Source organism: Colius striatus, chromosome 2 (assembly GCF_028858725.1).
Source record: "Colius striatus isolate bColStr4 chromosome 2, bColStr4.1.hap1, whole genome shotgun sequence".
NCBI classification, from domain to species: Eukaryota; Metazoa; Chordata; class Aves; order Coliiformes; family Coliidae; genus Colius; species Colius striatus.
Window position 1 is genome coordinate 79,120,673 of NC_084760.1, and position 24,176 is coordinate 79,144,848.

Consider the following 24,176-nt stretch of genomic DNA (forward strand, 5'->3'; position numbering starts at 1 on the left):
TGCTCTAAGCAAATGATGAAAAGTGTAGGGGAAATACAGAATTGGATCAATTTTCTTCTGATGATAAATAATCTTTCTAGTGTGATTGGATGAAAATAAACATGTGGGCTGTGTTTTCACTTTGCTGTGTGCCAGGATTCAGCTCAGAATGAATTCTTCAGCATTTATAAACCTTTGAAAATTGCTCTATAATGTTAATGGTGACAGACCATGAACTACAGTAGCATAAATACATCAATTTAACATACATCTAGTTATTCTAAGTTGCCAAATATATAGAACAGTATGTGCTGAATGTATAGGGAGGAGGCTTGTTTGTAGTTTTAACTAAGTAATGACGTGACTCAAATTATGTTAGTGTTTCTCATGCATGAGGCCCCTGACAATATTAGACAGGTATCATTCAGATATGTATTTATTTGTACGGGAGTGACATTGCGATCCCACTCTAGTTGCTATACTGGAAGAGGACCAAGTAGCACTTAACATGGTGTGTTTATTCACCAGTGCAATTGTAGTGCCACTGAAACAGGTATGTTTGCCTACTACAAGTCATAGGAACTTCTGAATCATAAAGAATCATTGAGACATGCTGGAAAACCTTGTTCCCAATAAAAATGCAGAATCTCTGATTTTACAATCATACTTAATTAGTATCCGTGGCTTAAATTTCTTTAAATGCTTAAACCATGCATGACATATGAAAGCAATTTTTTGTCAAACTCCTTATTCTTCTGTCCTCAAAAGAGTGCTGCACAAAAATTAGTTTCAAGAATAAAACACTATTGTGGTGGTGTTTTTCAAGCATTGAGATCATACACCCACCCATAATAGAATCCTTTTACTCTGATGCCACTGCACAATTCTTGCTGTTGGTGAGCAGCATCTACATTTAGCTCATGATTACTTTAAAAACTGTAGGAGACATCCTAATACAGATTAAACCGAGCATTTTATATTGCCCTTTGTAACTTGTGTGGAGTTAAGCTAGAATTAGTTTTTAGTGTTTCTGGTTTGATTTTTTTTCTTTCCTCTTAAAGATGGCATGGGGATGCTAGGAAGTACCTGACAGTCTTCTGGAAAATGTAGGATTTTATTACAAAACCTTCAGTATTTATTAGCTGTGCCTATCTTAAGTTTCTTTGCAGAAAATTTTTTTCATTAGGGAGACTGAGTATCCTGAGACCAGACAAATTTCTGTATGCTTCTTTTTATCTCTTTGAATGGAAAAACAAACTTCAGTGAAGACAGTACAACATGTGTTGTTTTGGATGGTACCTCACGATGGTATACTACCAAATGAAAAGAAAGACAAAGGACAATTATTACTAAAGGGAATAAATTTAGGTAAATAACTTTCAGTGCTTTAAATAGAGTGGATAAAGCTACACCTTCATGAATGTACTGGAAGTACCATATGAAAATGAAATCAGGGAAGCAATCTCTTTATTAAGTAGTTTCATATGAATACATAGAATTCGAAGTATGTTATTTTTTATATTTAATGCTTCTTGCTGGCTCTCACTTAGCACTATGCATCTTTAACCAGAGGTGCAGATTTTGATGTAACTGCAGTTAAGACCTTGTGGTGGTCTGTGTGTGCATCTGGCTAAAGGCTCAAGTAGTTTCTTAGGAAATTTTGTAGGCACAACAGTACAAGTAAAGGATGATGGTTTGAATAGCCTCAAATATAAGGGTGAAAATAAAACACACATGTGATTTATTTATTGCTTGAGGTATAAATATGTTAAAACTATGAGGATTTCCCCATTTCTGTAAATTTCTTCCTGTGTGATTGCTACTACTTTCTCATGACTGTGTCATTGAGGGAGTGTTTTTATGCCTTGGCAGTGGAAGCACTTTTAATACCTACGCTTATTTCAGACTAAGCCCTGTGGAACTGTTGCACACAGTCATTCTGTAGCCTCTGGGCTTTTTCAGTTGGCTTGACATATTGTCTGCCTCTTACTTGCTCTGCCACTTGACCTTCCAAGCTTGCTTCACCTTGTGATTTCCAATCTACATAATAATTTGATGTCACCCTTTAGTTAAGGGTTTCTTTTTGACAGATGGAAGTACCTTCAAATAAGGTTTAACTTTATATTCTGCCTTGAAGATAATACCATTCTATTTAACTTGATTTATCCGTAAATATGAATGTCTTTCTGAATACCAGCTTAAATTATGTACAAGTGGAGATTGTAAATTATGAGTATAAAACTGGCTTTCTAAGAGAGATTGTACATATAAATTGTATGCTGTAGTCATTCTGGATCAAAGCATGAAGATGACTTTTCTAAGCGAAATCTGGGAATTACCTTAATATGTCCAGTTAAAAACCCTCATCACTTTATCTGTTTCAGAAGTGTGTTGAATTTCCCCAAACTAACTGTGACAGAAGAGTGTAAAAATGTTGGATGTCAGCCTAAAGACTTGCAGTCTAAAACATTCAGTTCTTGTTGCCAGGACTCAGTCTGAGTTCTAGCTTCACGATGCCTTATTCACCTTTACACTCATTATTTTACTATATATCCTGGAAATGTGAAATATATTGCTTTCTGTAGAAGTCACCTGCTCTAAGCAGACTTAGCTGCTATTACAATGTCTTTCCTATGAAGTGGAAAGAGAGTACTGTATCTTGACCAGGACTGTTAGGTATTTTAGAGCTTTAAGTGTTTCAAGTAAAGTTACCTCTAGAAATAACAGGTATTACGGGTATATTTGAAAAAGCTGTCAGGAGCAAAGAAACTTTATATGTAAGTGTTCCTGCCTGGCAATATGAGCTTCTGCTGAATGCTGGAGTCACTAGAAAATAATGTAAAACAGTAATGTGGTTAACAAGATTTACTTCACAGAGGAAACAGCAATATGCAGGTTTTCTCAATTTTTACTCTGGTGAGAGAGCATTTGCCTGCCGTAAAGAGGAAATCCTAGCGATGGAAGGAGGGATTTGCAGGACAACAGAGAGCTGTCAAACGTATATTTTACTTGACAGATATTGATGTGACTCTCAGGTACTACCTACTAAGTTTGACGTACATAAACTGCTTAATGCATTTTCTTTGTAAAGCTTCTGCTCTAATTAAATACTACATTTTCAGAAAGGGGCTGATTGCTGACCAACACTGTTACTCTGTCTCTAATAAAAAATGCAGTTTTCTTAGTTCCATTGTAATGTCGGTGGATCCACAGTGAAATAAGTGACTGTGTAAAGACAGAAAAAACCTCACTCAAAGTTTAGATTCTCATCTTATGTAGCAGCCTCAGACTGACTTTGATGCCATGTAAAAGCATATAGAAGGATCAGATAAAAGGTGATTCTTGAAACTGTAATGGTGAACTGAAGTTGCTTAGCTCTCGAGATCACTTGTCCAATAACACTGTCCTTTCAGAAAATCTGGTGGTTTTTTGTGTTTGAGTAAATGACAGCCTTTTTTCACATGGCTGTATGTTGTATGTGTGTGTTTTTTCCATTGTGCTGATAAGTAAATATTATATGAGGCTTTGGATTGATATTTAACAGCTAAGATGGTTGATTATACCACTGAAAACATTTGTCATTGCCCATTCTGATGTCATCAATATGAACCATCTGAACTCTGCCTTTCTTTTTCTTTGCTGCCCCTGGGGTTTAATGGCTTTGCAGAGAAGCTCCTGCCTCGCATATTGAGCTGCTCCAGAAGGTCTAACCCATAAGCAGTGAGTACTGAACTGCAGCACACTAATGCTGTAGGTGTTGACTCACCATGCTGTTTTTTAATTGCAGTTCTTTTGAAGGTAGATATTCTGTGCAAACTGTCAACATAGATGTTGAATCTTTGGGTATATACCAATTTGATGATGTATGGCTACAAATGCTGTTCTGCTTTTCTTTTCCTGGGAATTAACTTTTCTCCTGTGCATATATTGTTTGTATTTGAAACTAGCTTTCATGTGTCTGTGGCTCTTGCTATAGCTGGCAAATGCTTATGTCTTATATCTGCAGTGAACTGTGTTCTTCTAGAATTCTCGAGCCTGATATAAACCAACTTTAAAATTTGCATGAATTGAAAAGCATCTGTAATGTTTTGATGTGACTAATACTAAGATATGATTGACCAAGTCTGGATTTACTTTGTTACTGGAAAAGTATTCAAAATACCCATTTGCAAACAGCGGGAGGGGGAAAAAAAAATCTGTAATTCTGATAGGTATGTTAATTTATGATACAATTACTTTGAAAAAAAGTAAAAATTTTTATCTGGAGTTAATAGGCAGTTTTGATTTTTATACTTTATATGTTGTAAGATGCATATCTCGTCTCAGAATTCTGTCCATATCTGACTGGAAATAGGAAACAACCATCTTAGTCGTCTCGATTGTTTTTGTTTATGCATATTTTAAAAGATGCAATTAATTTGGCTAAATAATATGTTCCAGTGAGAGGCTGCCCTGAGGAGGTGAAAAGGTCTTAGGAGCATGGGTAGTTTTGGTACAACCATGCCTGTCAGTATGTACTTTCCAACCTGCTCAGTGTTAATTCAGTGTTAATGCTTATACATAATGGCGGAGCTGATTCAGGAATGCTGAACAAATCAAATATTGGGCAGCGTGCACAGAAAATGGGTTGCTCTAAACTAAAGACATTTCAACGAGCTTTTGAGAATGTTCTCCAACTCACTTTGTAAAGGAGATGATGTGACGTTAGAACTTTTTGTTAACAGGGAGAAACCCTTTGTCCATTAGTAAATTGGTTTGAGTAGTTTCATGGTAGCCCTAAAGAGATCTATATTTTTTTGCTTTTTTTTTTTGTTCTGTTTTTTGGGGTTTTTTTTGGTGAGCTTACTGTCTTTCTTTATATGAGTAAACACTGTGGCATAATTGCACAAACACTTTGGAGATATCTGGGAGGCTTAAGATATTGCTGTTGTTCTCCAGCTGTTTTTCTCTCAGCTGAAGGCTGCTGCCCTCAAAGTTGAGCCACACTAATGGATCATATGAACTATTCTAGTCCATGTCAGTGCAAAGTCAGCCAGGTTATTTTAAATGACTGCTGGATGTGGCTGAGGGTAGTAATGAACAGCTTGAGGTAATAACTTCTTAAGTCATTCCAACTAGACTTCCAAGAGCGCATCTGTCTGTGTCCTTATAAGTGCAATACTTTAATCTCTCTATTGCTGTACTATATTCAGGATTTGTCAGGAGTGCAGAGTTGTTGCCAAGGGCAGCCTAATGATAAGGGGAATGTATTGGCTCCTCATGTCTATCGATATTATTATATTGCAATAGAAAGATCCAAATGAGTGTGTAACATATACATTGAATGGTAAAGTAAGCTTATTTTCATATGTTAGGTAAATGTGTGGAAGTCATGTTTTGGAAACTCTTTAAATTGGAAAGAGATTGCCATATGAAGTCTCTTCCCCCTGTTCCTAGTTCAGTCACTTCTAGCCACTTATTTTTGATTCTTAGGCATTATAAGTTCTTATCCTTCCTGTATCCTGCTTCATTCCCCCCCATACTTCCCTGTATTGATTAGAATGATAATAAATCTTTTAGCTCTATTTTTTTTTTTTTATTTTTGCCCCAGGTCCAGCAAGACTATGAATCTCTGTTCCAAATGCTTTGCTGGTAAGTGCAGTAAAGGTTTTGTGTTTTGTTAGATCATTGAAACCACATTATTGGCATATCCTTTAGGATTTGTTGCATGGGTTTCTCTTCCTTCAGTGTATATAAGCAATCAGATTTTCCTCACTTTAGTCCTTCCTTTGTTTGCTAACCAAGAACCTCTTGTGCAAATATATCTTATCCTTGAAGTTCGTGGAATTCTGGAATCCCCTTGAACTACAGAGTTCTGCACAGCTCCTTTATAGATGATATATCATTTAAAATGCATAAGTCTGAATTATAATTTTGAATATTGTAGGATTTATTTTGTAATAACCTCTTAAATATGGCATGGATAAAGAAGTAAAAGTTGGTAAAGAACACCTCTTGCTCCATTTCTTTTTAACTTGGAGCCCTCGAACATGAAATCTTGGGTAGCTCATGGTTATAATTGTTACACACTAGTTTCTGGTTGTAAGGTCATTACTACTGCGTAAAATGGTAGGAATTGCTATTGACCTTTCTCTCTTAACATCTGCAAGCTTTCCCTTTCTGATTTTTTTTTTTTTTGGTATTATTTAGTAGTGTCAACTTACTTTTAATTGTGATTTAAGTGCTATCATAGTTCATGTTTTTTAATTTCTCTTGGAGAAACAGATAAGATATTTAAAAGGTCAGAATTTAAAAAAAAATCTGAAAGTTTTTCTGAGTTTTTTTACAGGAAGTACATTTTGACTTGCAGATTTTTAGATTCAGAATCATTAAATGTTAAAGATTGTCGAAGGCTGTTCAGTTTATTGATGCATGTATTTCTCTGGCCACTTGCTAAAGACGTGGATTGCTGGAAAGGTTATACTGAATAAAACACAAATCCTTTCTTGTGCTCTTTCCCTACTGACCACAGTCAGAAACATGCTACTAGATCTTTGATTTGACATAGTAGAACTATTACATTCATATTAGGTCTATAAACACCTACTATTTGCATACCTCAAATGTGGATTTTCCGATTCTGAGACGACAAAATGGCCCACCTCTCATATTCTGCGTTTAACGGAGTATCCAGAACTTCATAGACAGCAGACCAGACATTAAGCAAAGGCAACTTTGGTTTTTGTTTTACTCTTTTGGTGCAGCATGTCGTTTGCTTCTAGGGTTTTTTTTCCTTTATTTTTGTTTTGTTGGGGTTTTTTTTGTTATTTGTTTAAGAAGAAGAAAAATTGTTGGCTTCTAGTCTATAATTCCCCTGAAGTTCCCTTACCTTTCATCAAGTTCATTTTTTCTGTTGCAGAAATACAAGCTGATATCTAAATATATGTGTGATTGGGTTGGGGAGAAGAGGGAAGGAAGGGAGGGAAGCATAGTGTTTTAAAATTTTCAAGGCTTTCCTTACAGCCTGTTTATTTTCATGAAATAAGGCTTTTTGAAGAGTTTGAGTAACTCAAAAAGCTGCTGCTTCATGGAACAAAACCAAATATGGTAGAACACGGCAATTTTACTCTTTTTAGATTTTAACTATGGTTCTTTCAACAAGTAACATTGAAATAACCACTTCTATTTGAGTAGTAGCTCAAAACCACTCAATGTTATAATTCCAACATAAGCTTTTTTTTCCCTTTGTATGATATTACTGAAATATTTTTAGTGTATTTTCATACTGGATTTTCAGCCACAGTATTGAAATAAGATGTATGTCTTGTTTCTGTAAATTTAACCACTGCAGATAGCAAGATTTTTAGGCAAGTAAGCTATTAAAAGATGTTTTTCACCATACCGGGCTCTCCAAAGATATGATGTGAAAAAGTTCCTCTTTTATCTCTTGTAATGTGGCATGTTATTAATTCAGATGTATTGAAGTAGATTTGTATGCAAGGGAGAATTGAGAATTATTATTTCTCTTGACTGTCGTTTCCTTTCTCTTTTATTTTAGAAAAAAGAAATCCACACAACGAGAAAGGTTAGTAACTTTTTTAAATGACTGGGTGGGTTTGATTTTGTTTCGCTTTGTTTTTTTTTTTTTCCAGAGGGAAGGGATAGAATCCACTCTTCCTATTTAAAAAAAAACAAATAATTTCAGACACACGCTGCTGCAAAGCCCCATACATTTGTGTAAACATTACCTTTTTGTATAGATGAGAGGAGAAGGCAACAAGTCAGCAAGAGATGAAAATGTTGGGTTTACATTGCAGTGGAAGTTATTACATGGAACCCTCCTACCTTTTAGTAGTTTTTCAGACTTTCTGAACTACATACAAATTTGTAAATACGTGATCATGAGCTCTTTGCTTCTGTGCTTCCTCTCTTCTCCATCCCCTTGGAAAAATGGTCATAGTTTGATGCCTGTGATATTAATTAGCACAGAAACAGAACAAAGGGTCAAGGGCTGTCAGTTTGCCATCTTACTTGACCAAATGCTTGGGACTTGTAAATTTATTATCGAGATAATATCACTGAATTCTAACTCTGATTTGTTGAAAGATGAAACAAACAGTAAAAGCAACCAGATTATGTAGCAGGGAGACTGGAATTACTTGTTTTGGCTACATTTTTTATATTAAACATGGGAATAGTTTTTGTAGGTTATTACAGAGATTAAGCTGCTGTTCTTTCTATGGCAAGAGCTGCATGCTGCAGATACATGTGCTATATTTTTCCTAGAAGAACCCAGTTTTTACCTAGATCTAGAAAGTTCACTAAGTGCTTGTGTAGAACTGAAAAATCTGTTGTTTGTTTGCCACAGAGTGGTTCTTGGCTTGCATGTAAAGGTTGGTAAATATTGGAGAGTTAGCTGTCGTATTCACTGCATCTGCCTGCTCCAAGAAGGAATACCTTTATTTAAATACTGTAGAAGCAGTACACTGAAATGTTCAAGAGCCTCTCTGTAATAATTTAAAGTTAATTGTACTTCTGCAAAGTACTTAGCAACATTTGGTCTCCAATTCAGTGCTGGCCACATGCTATCAGTGTCTCAAAGTCTCCTGATACAGTACAAGTATAATCCACCGTAGTAAATTGCTTCAAATAAATTTGCTCTGTACATGGTTAAGGCATAGTTGCTTCAGACTTCTTACACATCCAGAATACAAATGCAATAAAGTGTGGGGTTTTTTTTTCTAATCAGAATATAGACTGGTAAGTGAAAAAATGCAAATTACAGTCAGACTGTCTCCCTTAGTGATACCATATATTTTGCTAATATGGCAACCTCTCTTCTATCAATATGGTAAACTCTGAAATCTTAACGATTTAAATAAAGGGCAGTGATGAGTGAAATTTTTCAAAAGTTGTCTTCATTAACCTGTCTTTGCTCCCAATAGTTTCATGGAAGTTTTTATATCAACTTCGGGTAGGGTCATTGTTTGAGTACTTTTGAAAAGTCACTTCTACAAATAGGCCCTCTTAGGCAGGAATTCTTCAGTCTTAGAAGCAACATCTGATACCTCAAGAACTCAGTTTTAGACCTCTGGGAGCAGTCACAGATAATCACAAAGTAAGAACTAATATTAAAATATAGAAAATGTCAAAACTAGACTTTCATTAAATCACCCCAAAAAATATAGTCTCCCTTTGTGAGTCTAGACAGTTTGTGTTATGATGCTATCAGCATTGAAAGAGGGGTGCAAGTAGTGGATTTTGGCTTGCTGAACAGTATGTGAAGCTAAAGGTAAGTGCATCACTTAAAAAAGCAGAAAAAGATAAAATTGTGATTAGAGCGTTCATGGATTTGTGAATCAGTTTCATAGCCCTTCTGTCTGAAAGTGTAATTGAAACTTCTAGAGAGTGTCCATCTCTCTTCTCAATGCAGCTATATACAATGGTCTTGTTCATGTTCTGTGAAGTGCTAGATCAGCATCACAGAATTTGAGAAAATATTTCATCATGTAATCCAAGAATTCTCTTAGTTTTAGGGGCTTCAACCCTTAGTTCAAATTTCTCTTTAGTGTGACATAAAACACGTTATTTTACATGCTACTGTCTTGATGAGTAAAAATTACAGATTTTTAATCTACATCAAGTAGGAAATCAACGTTGCTGGAACCCCATATATATTTTCAATACATAAACTGAGCTGTATGCCAGATTATTCAATTTTGTAACTTCAATAGTATCTTTTATTCTCCTGAATTTGAAAGATCTGATAAGGAGTGAAAAGAAAAATAGACACTACTTACTGTCTTTTGTATGTCATCTAATTCTAGAAGTATCAGATTATTCACGGTTCTTTCTATTTCTTCAACTCACTCAGACATCTGTAGAGTTTTTTCATGTTTTTCTGCATCTTAACCCTTCTGCTTTGTTGCGCAGACCTTTATTTTGTCATGCCTAATTCACACAGTTTTCAGAGCTTAACAAAATTGGGGGTTTTATGTGACTCAGATTCACTTGAATAACATAATTTCCTCTTCTCTCAGTCTTTGTAAATCCTAGGAGCTATTTAAAATGCTGCCTTGTCTGGCAGTAATAACACCTACTATATAAGCACAAGCTGGCAAAAATCAGCATTCCAGCCTAAATAGATTTTCCTGTTTAATCAACTGCTAACTTGATCTTCAGTCAAGCTTTCAGCTTGCTTACTGGAAACCTTTTCAACAGGTGCATATTGCATGCTGCTAGTTCAAATTTTTCTGTATCCTATTGTATGATAAATGAAAAATTACACTGTATTCAGCTGTTCCTCATAAAGTTTTCATTCCTAAATAAATGACTAAAAATCTGTGAAGTTTGCATTTTCCATATCCTTATAATTTCTGATGTGAATCCACGTGTTTTAGTACTTTGCTAGAAAAACAAGCATTTTCAGAAGTTTGAAAACAGCACTATTATTTTTCTTTATCTGTACATCAAATGTTTCTTTTTCAGTATGGTATTCCCTTTGTTGGTTCCTAATGGAAACTGCTACCTCAATTTGTTGCTTCATTAGACTAGGATTTGTTTCTGTATTCGCGTGCGTCTTTATATTTTGAAGTACGTGGACTGCTCCCTACAAAAAAACAATGCTCACTAGCTAGCACTTGAAACTAGTCAAGCTGCATCTTCAACCTATATTACACCGTCAGGCTTGCAGCGAAGTAAGTCTTTGGAAAATTACATAGCTTATTACAGTGATGACAAAAATGTTAAATTCTAGAGCACCTACTAGTAAAGAACAATAACATTCCAGATCTAAACATAGATATTGTTTGACATATATTTAATTTCTGTTACTCAAAGACTTTTTAAAAGGGGAAGTTGGTAGGGAAAAGGTACCTTAGCATAATTAGTAAACTTGAAAAGGTGAGATATATGCTAAGCTTGAGGAAAAACAATCACTGTGAAATGTCTTTAAGAAAAAAACCCATAAATGAATTTAGTTGGGCTTCTCTTATTTGTAAGCTTGATTTGCACTGATCACCTCAAAGATTCTTTTTCCTCTGTTAGTATGCATTATTCTACAGGTTTAAAAGATGTAAAGATCTGAGTAACAGCTCTGTTTGATTTGTTAGAACAGTGCAATGTTTTGTGGAACAATTGGAAAAGGAGTCCTGTGTTTTTTAGTTTACCCTTTTCCTCATCCAACTTAAAATTTCGAAGAGGAAATATGAATTAGTAGAAACCGAGTTTAATTAAGTATAGTTGAGTTATCTAGGCTTAGGGTCAATTGTTTTACTTCTGTCAAAAATAATACCATTAATCAAATTATGCAGCATAATTACTCTACATGTTCCTAGTACTCAATACTTACAAAAGAACTGGAAATATGAGAGAGAAGGATACTTGAAGCTTGCTAGGCTTGCTGGAGTTCTAAGAGTTAAATAGAAACCACATTTTCAGGGAAGTTAGTATAATGTTACTTATGAGGTCCACTTTTTTCTTTTTTAAGTCTGTCTATATTGCTGTGGCACAGAAATTGTGGAGGATAGGGCTCCTGTGTTGCTTGGTGGCAGTACCAGTATGATTCTGCTATATGTTATCTAGAAAGGCATTAAAGGTGCTGCAAGGAAGACAGAAGCTGCATTTGCCTGGGACCTGGCTGTGTGAAGGCATTGTGTGCACAGCAGTAAAATGAGGTTGTCAAGAGGGCCAATGACTCGGCTGCTGATTTTATTTGCTCAATTATTTTCTCCTTTTTCCTCCTCCTTCATCTCCCCCTATTTAAAATAGTGGGAAGGGGCAAGCATTAATGGAGGACAAACACATGAAGTATTTCTATTTCTGTACAGTTGTTGGTGCGAGAAGGAGAATTTCTTGCATGGCTGGCAGTCAAACGCACATTGAAGTAGGACAGCTTTCTTCTTTTTGTCTTCTTTCTGGCTATTACTAACTTCAAGTTAGTAGGGCCTTTTCCAGTCATGTTTGAAAGTGTCTTTTCACCAACACAATCTAGGAAAATTGAATGCCTTTTAATTAAGAACCTTAACGTTTTACAGTCAATCAATCCTATAAACATCTACCCTGTAGGACATCAGTGGCAGTTACACTGGATTGCATCTTGCTAAATTCATAGTCTGTAGTGTGGCAATAATTTGTTAAAAATATTAATCATACTCCGACATAAGAGCTTTTCTCAGTACTGACTAGCTGAAAAGACTACCAAATAGTCTTTATTTTTTTCCCCTCTGTCTCAACAAGATATCACTCATGTTTTCCATGTGTTTTCTTATCTCACGAGATTCCCGGTCCCATTTACGGATTGATCTGCAGGCAAAGAAAACAGTTCACTTTTTGTGTTGGACTTACATTATTTTTATTTTTTCATAGCTCTGTTTGCTAGTATATTTTCTTTATGGTAAAGCCAGTTTCTTTCTGTTTTGGTAATATCTTGTTCACCTTCTAACTTGTAACCTTTCCAAATGACTCGTTGAAACGCCAGCTGTAATTTAGTCTCTTGTGTATAGGTTCTCTGATGATGTAAAAAAAAATGTTCAGAAATATGCCTTAATTGCCATAATATTTGCACATTGCCAGCATGAAAGCAGTGTTGCCTATTTAGAATGTGCAAACCACAGGTTTAATTTATTAAACTTTCTTGTAACTCCCTTCTCCTGTAAATGTATGAATAAGATAGGAGAGGGAATATTTTTCTCCTTTTTTTTTTTTCCCCTCCATTTAGCAATTTGCTTGATTTATAGAAAAGTCTGTACTATGTTTTGTGTATTTGCTGGTTTGGAAACCTTCTATAGTTTATAGAGACACCAGTGATTTGTTCCTTAGCCTCCCTGTGGAGTTTGTTCCATATTACAATCTAATTCCATGTCCGTGTCGTGCACTCCTGAGCTGTTAATTTGTACATTTCGATGCAGTTTGTTTCATCGTGTTTTTGTAATCCAAACTGAATGTAACGAGCTATGTGCTTTGGGGACCCAGCCTTGCCTTGCCAATTAGAACAAGTGGTTACTGAGAGAGAGCATGTTTTAAATAAAACATGGCACCTCTGCGTGGGACCAGCTGCCTTTGGGGAATAAAAGAATATTTAACTCTTTCTGTCTGAAAAGAGAGGTCAGTATCAATGAGCACATTTTAGAAACATTTAACTAATTCTTTTGAGAAGTATGATGCAGATTCATGTTTCATCTTGCAAACAGAACTCAGTTTGTCATTAGAGATCTGTTACGCAGTAGTACATGGGGACTATTTAGGAATGCAGGATAACTGTTGAGTTGCCTGCATGTTTTCCAGGATTCTAATTGCTAAGGCAACATGAAAATTGTACAGAACTAACAGCTAACCTTTCTCTTTCCCTCGTAGTGCTACCCAAGATGCTGAGGTAGGACAGGAAGAGTGCCAGGTGGTAAAAGAACCAGTTTCAAAATATATTTAACAAGGCAATGAATCTAGAAGCAACGCTTATTTAATGAGAGTACTAAGATTATGTGCTAAGAGATTGTGAGGAAGGACTTATTGTTATTCTGCCATTTTGAGGTAAATGAGAAAGGTTCTGTGACCATCAATATTTGTGACTGTTGCCAAAATTATCCAGCATTCTATAGGTCTCTATGCTAACTAAACTTCCTGGTGAATGCGAGCAAGACAGAACAACAATTTCAGAAGTGTAATTTGCATTTCTTCTTTGCATTCCAGCCCCAGTGTTTCCCTTCCTTGCTCTTCAAACTTGCATGTTCTGTGTGCTTGTGCATCTTCTAAGGGAAGGCTAGTGTTCACCAACAACCTTCAGCTAAGGACGCAGAGAAAGATTTCAGGTGAACAGTCACAGCGATTGACTCAGACAACATTTCAACAGTCCTTGCATATATGAGCAAAGCAAGACCAAGAAAAACTTCACTTGTGAAATCCTGTTAGCTCAGCAGCTAGGAGCAAGGGAAGTACAACTATTAGCTAAGGTGATTTAAGCTGTTAGGTAAGCAGGTGTACAGGACAAACGTGATCTGGGTAACAGCACAAAATGTAACTGGTCACTTTTCAATTGTCTATCTGTTTTATATGAAAAGAATGTGATCTTAACACCTAGACAGCTTGCTAGCAACTTGAGACACAATTTCCTTTTCACAGTCAAGAGCATTTCTTTGTGATACTAATCAAGTTGCTTTTTTAGTCTTCCACTTCTATTCCTCATCAGTTACTGAGAGGTGATAATATTTCCCTGTTTACTGGAATGATTGGGAAGATAAAATATATATGATACACAGTAGAGTAACAGTGGTTATCTAAGGAGCTGAGATAAATCTAGAGCCTTATCTTGGGAAAGAAACAGTAATTTTTAGGAACAATACCTATATTTTCCTCTTCAAAATTAGCTTGAAGTAACTATGCCATTAGCACATGTTAGATTAAAATTCAAATTGTTTATCTTCAAAGTCAGTCAAGATCAAACTTTGGGATAAAAGCATGATCCTTTGGTTGTATATAATGCAGATTCATATTGCATCCCTGGCCCCAAACTCTTATCATAGTGTTAATGCAAGAAATTAGTTTATCAAATTAGTGTCAGATCTTTTTCAGGAGAAAAGCAATTGTATTTCATAAAATCTGAAATTAAGTTGATTTTGTCTGTTTATGCTTTCACACTCACATACTCACAAGCCCCAAGATGTCTGTCCAGGTAGTCTGTCCAACATCACCTGTGCTTGACATAAAGCAAGGAGGTTTGGCTTTTGAGCCCTTACTATGACAAAAAGCTAATTTTGGACTTACCTTGTATACTCTTGAGGAATGGATGCTGTGAGGGACCATTTGGTTCATTTTTTTCTTAGCACTCATAAGTCTTGGGCAAAATTTCAGTTTTCTTCTTTCCCATATGTGGCTACTCTGCTGCAGTTCCATTCTTCATCATCTTGAAACTATGTTTAGTTCAATTTGTTTTCCTTAATTTGATTGCAATTAACTCATACAATTTCTTTTAAAACCTTTAATGCTATTCCTTCTGAAGCCTGCAAACATTCCAATCATTCTATATCATACCACTCTTCACATATGTGTTACAAATCTCCTGTGTTCTCACAAAGTTAGTCACCAGAGGGCAAACTGCTCATGCAGATTTAGTCAATCCAACTATAACTTTGCTTCCTCCCCCCGCCCCCCCTTTTTAAAAAAAAGCATTGTGAGCGACTTTAGGTGTGGTATTAATTGGATAGAAAGTGAAAAATATAATGATTATCCTCAGAGATATGAAAGTTAATATTTTATCTTGAATAAGAGCAAATTTTTAAAAGTTACCCTTTAGAATTGTTGGGGTAATTTGCAAAATTTGGGGGGAAAAAAATATCTCACTTTAGGTATTTTTTTTTTTCTTGTGATCACATCAAAATATCACTTAATTATTACTCAGGGAGAATAGTAGTAGGTTTAAGTAGTTTCCAGCAGGAATCTGACTTTAACCTTATTTGAGCCTAGTTGCGTCTCTATAATTTGGAGTTGATCTTATGCTGAATATTTCTAAGCTTGCAGGAGTGTAGATGAGACCTTTCTTGAAAGATACCCAGTATAACTGCATCTCTAGTCATGGAATATGTACGATGTTCCTTTCCTTTACAGAAAGCATAGACCATTGACTGAATCTGTCAGTGAAGATTTAGGGGAATTACAAGATAGGTTATGGTACCATAATAACTAATCTAATCCGTCTGTATGCATTGTAACTGTTTTCTAATTACGCTAAAAGGATCAAAGAATACAAGAAAGTATAAGATTACTGGTCTAATCTCTGTGTTAAACCACAGGTCATTAAATATCATCTAAGTAAGATGACAATGTCTCCTTTAAACAGATACCCTGTCCTACTGTGAAGACACTGGGGTTTTTCATGCACCATGGGCTCTAGTGTGTCTAATGAATAACCTCTCTCACTATTAAGTAAGAAATAAGGTACATATTTTTAATTGCAACACCGTGGGGATGTATCCACACAATTGTGCTCTCAATTCATTTTACTGATTGGGAAGCAATGTCAGACACTGCTATGCTCAGTATCAACTTACTATAGCATTTGTACGTTGATCTGAATGGAGAAGGATTAGTTTGGTTTTTTTTAAATAGAATTACTTTAGAAAACTAATTAGCCCCCTAGGGCTTCCAGAAAATAAGTAATTTACTATCTTGACATTTCTGTGAGTGGAAGTGGTGATGTTCTTGTTCACTGTATATAGATAAGAATCTAAAGCACAAATGTCAAACATCCACACATACTGTTTGAGAAGTCATAGGACAGCAGTCCTTTCTTAAGCTTCCCCTGCTATGCATATTATGCTTTTAACATTGAAAATACAGATCACCCTACCATTATGGAACGGCAAAACTATTGAATGCTAGTGGAGACCCAAGAATACCTATTTGAACATTCTGAAAAAAACCATGAGTGGGAGGAACTTAAAAAAGTCACTTAGAAATTCTATGGCAGAAACAGTGGGTAGAATTTGGTTCTCTGTCCTGTCTCTTTAGAATTTTCCTGGGGGTTAAAAAGAAGTCAAGAGTCTAGCAGAAAAGAGCTTTGCTTTCTAAAAAATTCTGATTGCATGGTTTGAACCTCTTTCCTTCTGTCCAATAAGGAAGGTAAAGTTCCTCCAAAAGAGAAGTTCTGTGATTATTTGCATGCATTATGAAAGTAATTTAGCATGCATTATAAAAATCATTTAAAGTTAGAGAGATCAGATCACAAGTGTACAACAAGGATCAGTTCAGACTCTCCCAATTTCAGACTGCTTGACTTTTCAAGCTCAGTTTTGCCATTCTGTAATGTCATCCCCTATCCTTCCAATGCCAATAGATGTCTTAGGGGTTGAAAACGGTAGAAATGACCAGATGTAAACTTGTGCATCTCAAATACTTTCAAATTGCTCTAAGTGGACTTGATAGTCACTTGCTTTTGGTTAAATTCTCTTTATCTGAGGGGAAACTTATTTGTGGTAATAAGCAATAAAAGACACATAAAGTTACAGGCTTTACTCTCTTGACCAAAGGTGGTGGTGTTTTACTTTCTGTCTTTTTTTAAGGGGTCCATTTTTGTTTTGGTGTTTTTTTTCTTGGTTCAGAGTAGGGACAGCCTTCCCCCATTAGTACTTTAGATGCTGTTTGTGGAAGTAAATACCAGAGTCTGGCTCAGTTCTAGGCTGAAAATGAAATATATTGTGCTATTGACTGTTGTGTTTTAGTGATGTTTATTATAGTGTCACTGCTCTTAATAGACAAGGTTTTTTTCACCTCTGTTGACAAGCTCTGCCCTGCAATATGGGAGGAAATAGAAAACCGATCCCAATGTAGGTGCATACACTCTTTCACTGTGACATTTTCTATGCCTCAGCAAAGTCTGTGAATCACTTCAAGTCCTCAGTGAAACTGCCGTCTGCTGAAGAGCTTTAAGCAGCAATTTAAAAGCCAGATTCAGAAAATGTTGGCTCTTTTTTTTTTTCCTTTTTATATCTGTCACAGTACCTAGAAAGAACTTTGATAGATATAAATAGTTCTAGAAATGCCAAAGCATATTATAGATATTGACATCTACTGAATGGACAAACATAAGTTAACATTTAGAAATATTTCAAGTATTCATCTTCATTCTGCAGCAGTTCTGTTAGGGTCTGTAATTATTACTTTAAAAGAGTTAAAAATTATTGTATAACTGAAATTTTTTTAACTGTAGGGATTTAATTTCAGATAAACACAGCAGTCACTTCTTTTGATAATCAGCACATAAAAAATTGTAGCTGTTGCATGACTGGTGCTAGTTGGAGGTAACTGAACAGGTTCCAATATAAGTAACTTTTTTTTTTTCAGTCAGGCTCTTCAATCTGTGAACAACTGAACCGAAAAAAAGAATATCTCTAAAGCCAGTATCAAAGTGATTGACAGTGTTCTCCAATATATCTCGTAGCTGTGAATAGCAGTAGATGTCGATTTGAAAGTTTTGGGGTTTTTTTTTGGAGAGGTTTGTTTGGTTGGTGTTTGTTTGGGATTTTTTTTCCCCTCCCTCCCCTCTGTCTTTGAAGCAGTCTTGCTATGCCTCATTTGGAGGCAGACATACAGGAATATTCATGAAACAGGTTTAGAAATGCAGTGTGCTGTAAGCTTTTTTAACAGGATCGGTTTTTCTTGGTGGTAACCAAAAGAGCTGTTTTGATGTAAAGGTCGGGTTTCATGTATTTGTTCCCTCTTGAGCTCTTTTTGACAGAATGAAAGCTATTTTGCTCTTGATTTATAAGATATTTACTGAGAGTTACTGCTGTATAAACATCTGACATTGTGAGCAGTTCTGTGTTCTGCTGACCATGCCTTACTAAATGGTGAAAGGAATTTTCAGGTATTTATTGGGACCTTTTCTGTAGGCACTGTAGCAAAGTACAGAATGTCCATTTACAGGAAAGCATAAGTAATTGTTTTGATTTTAACTTGAAACAGTTTTCCACACAGTAAGCTGCAGTAACTCCCTGTAGAGAGAGAATGAATAGTTAGTTGTGACTCTTGCAATACACCCACCTGAGCCTGAGAAATTAAATTGTGCCTCCTACATGGAAGAAAAACTTATAACTCATTCACTTTTGATGTCTGAAGATGTTGTCAGCAGGACTTGAGAGTGTATCTCCTTTTAGGAGACTTCAGAAAATGAAGTGTCATTGTATGCTATTAATCTATTAATGTCAGTTTGTTCTATAATTATCATTACCAAGGTATTTAAATCTTGTTGGTGTGTTTTCACATATGAATTCAAGTTGAAGATTAATTCTGTGAGGAACAAGAGCAGTTTGTAGCCCTTTCTGCATTCTGTTAAAATTAATCAGAATCCATTTTATGTTTTTTATAAGGTTTAGTTCAGAAGAAAACTTTGAAATCAGTCCAGACATTCCAAAATTTGAACAGATTTTTAACGTATTTACCCATATATGTGTGAGAGTGATATTTTAAGGCTTGTGTTATCAAGCATCTGTCTTGCATCTTCTTAGATTGAGCTTGAGTAATGCTCGACTAAATGCTTTTGTCCATGTAAGTTTTTAAATGTTATTCTTCAATGTGTAGAAAAGTACTGAAGTTTTTTACCAATTTATCTTCCCAGTGGTGTTGTTCCATGACAGTCAGAAGTAAAGATCTCTTAATCTGGACAGTATTATTTGTATGTCTACATATTTAATGGGGAAATAAGCAAAAATGTTGGTCAGTTTATGTAAACGTATACACATTCTAAAACATACACAAATTCTATATTTTTATGAGTATGTGTAGTCTGTCCACATACGTACTGTATATTTTATGTAAGTACTCTGAAGTGACTGTTTACTCTGAATTTTATTAAATATTTCCCATAATGAAGTTACTTTATTTTTTAAATCTTTATATTAAATTTCACATTCCTAATCAGACTAATCCTTCAGAAATTGAAATACCTCAGTGATATCCCGAACCATGTGTATATGTTTTTTAATCAACTAGCTTTTACCTGCTAGATGCTACAAAGGACTAAATGAGGCATGAAGCTATAGAAGTCACAGACTAAGCATTTGGTGTGGAAATATTAAACTACCTCTTGTTATAGTAGCCTTTTCTGGAAGTACAAAGAGAATGTTTGATTATTTTTTTTTAATTTTATTTTTTTAATGATGAACATGAAATTGTGAAACAGTAAGAATCAAACTAAGTTCCTGGCCTCTTTGCTTTAATTTGTAAACAGGAGTGTTGGGAAGGAATATCATGCAGAATACGACAGTTTGAAGCATTAATTTTTATTAACAGGTGTAGTTCCCTTAAATAGAGACAAATGTGTCTTAAACTTGAAAAAAAACCCAAAACAGAAACATTTGAGGAAAGTTTTTATTTTACCAAGTAATAAATTTTAAATTCCCATATTTGTAAATTTCCTACTGAATTTCAGATGTATTTCTGTTGAGCAGGTGGAGAAATCCCATGTTCTTTTCTGTGTTCTCCATCTCGTCTGAGACTGAGAAGCTGTAGAAGTTTTGTAAACACCTAACTGCGAGGGTTGAGATGTGTGCTAGGTTTTTTGCTTAGCCAAAAGAAATTCAGTGTGCTGCAGCTGTTAGAGTTTCTGTGGAAGCCCTTTAGCACACAGCTTGGCATGTGTCTGGGTCAACCTCTGCTCTCTTTTGTTTCTTGTTTTCTGAAAGGCTAAGAGTTGGATGAGGGGAAGTTACAGTGACATTGCATTTACTGTGCCCAAACCTTGACTCTTTTTTTTTTTCTGCCTTATATTTGAAAACTCTTAGTCCCTTTTATATTGTGCCTTATATTGCATACAGCAAAGCATTGTATTCTACTGATTGTGTAGGTGCCTTTACAAAACATTAATTAGTGCATAACTTGGTCAATGAAGTGAAGGTTTCCTGGGTTTTGCCTGTACCACAGCTTCCATTTGGAGTGTGGATGAGTGAGACTAATAACAAATTACTGTTGTGGCTTTTTTGACCAGTGCCATTCAGGCTCTCTAAGTATAACTGTCTTCACTAAAACCTTTATATGGGTGAATTTAGTATCATTTATTAAATAGAGACATAATTGGGAGCTGAATTTCATGGTTAACTGCAACGCATTTTCTGCCCTTTGCTCAAGGGAATGCAAGTAGGAGGTTTCTTGCCTCTTTTCTCAGTTTTACTACTGATTAGGGAAACTGAGACTATAAAAGTTGTCTTTTTTCAGCTATATAGTTCGTGCAGCAAGGTATTAATAATGTTTGAGTTGTGCCTTGGTCTATTAGCAGGAATATTCAGTGGCAAAAGAATGATTTTGTTGAAAATGTTATGCTTGCATGACCTATTGTAGAACATTACCCTGTTGCAATGTTATTAAGTCATTTTTCATCTCCTCTTAAATTAACATTGACGTTCTATTACTGGGTTTGTTCTTGTCTTCAGATTGGAACATAAAGGAAAAAATGTTATTGCTGGAATATTAAAATTAATTGTTTGATAAGCAGTACCTTACTTGAAGTAGAATTCTCCTAGGAAGTTTATAATGTAAGAGCAATCTCTGCTTTAGATTTGCTTTCATGTATCAAAAAGTGCTTTTGGAGCATTCAGGAGAATACAGGAGGTAAAGATGAGTTGAAATCACAGTGAGGGCAAACTGGACAAGAAGAAATACCTATCCATCCATGCCAATATTGCAAGGGATGGTAATTATTCAGGGAGTTTCAGTGAACATTATATTGCCTTCCCACTAACTGCCTTGTGACACTGTTTGGTGATGTGAATTTCATGTGATGTACAGAAAGATGGAAAAGGCTGTTTGAAATTTAAGTGTCAGTCCTGGTGGGTTTTTTTGTGGATTGGTTTTTTTTTTACTGTTGTTTTGTTTTGGGGGGTATGATGGGGTAGTTTTTTTAATTCACTTTGAAAAGAGCCTTTTTGCAAAACTGGGTGCAGGTTTGGAGTTGGCATTTACAAATTGCTTTCAACTATAGATTTTTGCTCTGATTCGATATGGATCAACCTTAATTAGAAGTTACTGGTAAGGAATTTCTATTCTTATGGAAAACAAATTGACTTTCTAATCCAGTTTCTATTTAATACTTTTATCAAAATTTCACAATACTCTAGATGAAGCAATTGTTTTTAACTTTCTGATAAAGAGGTAGATCTGTAGAGATTGGGTTGGGTGTGCTCAGCATAACCAGTAAGAACTTAAAGCAGTGGAAAGAAATTATTTATTTTGCTTTTAAGGTAATTTCACAACCCTACTTGGAGATTACAGTCCTTCAGAGAAAGTTTAGGCACAAATTTTGGTGAGCTAGTATTTGACAGAAGTGGTGGAGCACAGAAAGTGGTGGAGCGCAGACTTCTGCCAAGGAGGATGGTGTGTGCAAGGAACAGTGTGTTGCCAGTGATTGGCAAATAATTCTTTAATTGACAGCCATCTAAAATGGTCATTTCAGAAACTGTTACAGTCATTAGGCAAGTGGATGATTTGCTTTTACTTCTTTCTGGTTTTTTTTTTGTTTGTTTTTTTTTTTTTTCTCCTGATACTGTGATTAGCAGTGTGTAATAGCTGTAGAAGAATAAAATTATCTTAATTTTGTTTTGTGGGACAGTTGTATTTTTCCAGAATTTTTACCAATGTGTTGTCTTCTACTTGCTCTCTTGCATCATGGCAGCAGGATCATACAAGGCGTATATCTTTAACACATTTAGTTAATGTCTTCAAATTATGTACATCTCGCTTAGCTATAAAAATAAAACCAATGTAAATTTCAATAGTTTTGTGCCTAAAACATTTTAAATTGGTGCAAACTACTGGTTAAACTAATAACGAATTGGCTGGAAATTTAGATGGAGATATGGAAGGGTCAGACTTAGCTTCTTTTTTCTTCTGAACATTGTTGCTGAAATTTAGATCAGAAAAGGAATTTTTGGAGTCTTTTCTGCCTAAAGTCTGAATTCTGTGTCTCACCTGGTGTGACCAGTTCTTGCTGTAATGTAAATAAATGCTATATGAAGCAGAAAGCGTTGGCTTGTTGAAAACCGTAAATTAATGAAGGAAAATCAGTTTGATCACTTAGTCCATTCATAGGTGATGAAGGATTTCAGATTTATTTTTGGCATGTGATGTGGGCTACAGAAATTGCTTTGAGGATAAAAGGTAAATAAGTTAATGAAATTGTTTCATCTTACAAAAAAACAAAGGAAAAATGCTCATTTCCTCAATGTCTACCAAATGGGATGCCAAGAGGAATTGTAACATATACTTAAAATTTCAGTATTGCTCTGCAAGAAAATAGCTTTCTTTTTCCTCTATTTTTGTGGAATCACCATGCTATTTTTGGACTGAAGCTAGATTTGGTCTTGGAGGCTTACAGAGAGTTTGTAAAATAAAAACATTAAGTGTCCGTGTGTTAGCTTACAGGAAAAAGTGCAATACATGAGTTTGAGCTTTCTAAGGTTAAAATAAGTGAAGATAACACTTTTTTCTAATCTTTCTCCTCCTCTGAGACAGGAGACCTTCATGCGTTATCAAGTATAGCTTAACTCCCAAAAGACATAAAGAATCTGAGCTGTGTACCTTTGGAGCTGCCTTTTTTTCAAGTACTGCTATAGCGTTGTCAGTCCATCTTAGGTTTTTATCACTTGGTCTTACAGGCTACAGCTCCTGCCTTAGGCAGACTGGTCCTAACTCAGAGTGGAGATTTTATTTTTTTAAGGTTTGTATGAAAGTTCAAATTTAATTTGATCTATGGTAATGCACAGAAGAAAATGGAAGATCTGTTTGAACAGAAAGAACAGCAACTCATTAAATGAGGGACCAAGTTTGGGATCTCTGTGTCCAGATGGGAATGATGCTTGCTGCCACCCACTAGAGCTACAAGTGTCTGCTGGAAACCGTTCTGGAAACAGGTCCCTTATACAGGACAATTTTTTGTTGTTTCCCCGTCCTACCACTTTTTTAAAACGTTCCGCCTTGATTCAGAAGGTGAGTGGTAGATATGCATCCGTGTAGTAATCCTTTACAGAATGCAGTACAACAAGGTTAAAGGAAACATCTGTATCTCTGATAGCTTTCTGAGAAGCAACTTTAATCACTCAGGTGTGATGTGTTGACTGTCTTGTATGATCCAGTGGTAAGTGTTCCTTACGAATCAGCCATTCTGTGGTAATCTCTTTAAATTCTTAAAATCAAACCCACAATGTTCAAGAATTGTAAAACTACTGTTACAAAGATTCTGTAAGAAGCAATGTTTTTCACTGAGAGAAAATAAGTGAAACGTTAACAATTTTTATTCTTTGTTAAGGTGATAAGTCATTGGTGATAATGCATCTCCCTTCCCCCTGTCATCTTCTTCTATGTAGGTATAAATGGTAAATGTGAGCTGCATTTTTGAAGCTGTTTTCTGCATCCGTGCCATCTGGTGTTTAAATTGATTGGGCCTTTTCTTTTAACTCTTATAATAAGGTTTCAAAACGGATTTAGTTTCTGATCAAGCCTTTCAGATATATTCACACTTGAAAGGTACTGGACTATGAGTAGAGTAAATATATTTTTCTATACATATGCTTATAACTCTTCAAAAGGAACTGAAAATCAGTCTTAACTCGGCAATATTGTGAGTGGTACTACACTCTTCCATGATTAAAAATTCAGGGTAAGGTTAAGTTACAAAGTACTGGTAGACCAATTGTGAAAGATGTTTTAGCTAGTCAGAAGAGAATCCGTGGAGACACTAC

General features: G+C 35.5%; 1 protein-coding gene across 2 annotated transcripts in view; it reads left to right on the plus strand.

Moving 5' to 3' along the window:
• Positions 1–24,176, plus strand: part of ZFAND3 (zinc finger AN1-type containing 3) — a 138,584-nt gene that overhangs the window by 25,196 nt on the left and 89,212 nt on the right. Inside the window, exons 2-4 of one of the 2 annotated variants that reach the window (XM_061991263.1) lie at positions 3,647–3,699; positions 5,570–5,610; positions 7,517–7,543. In XM_061991263.1, coding sequence (XP_061847247.1) covers positions 5,583–5,610; positions 7,517–7,543 — 55 coding nt within the window. In that variant the 5' untranslated portion in view covers positions 3,647–3,699; positions 5,570–5,582. The remainder of the gene's footprint in view (positions 1–3,646; positions 3,700–5,569; positions 5,611–7,516; positions 7,544–24,176) is intronic. The other variant, XM_061991262.1, reaches the window with a different exon arrangement.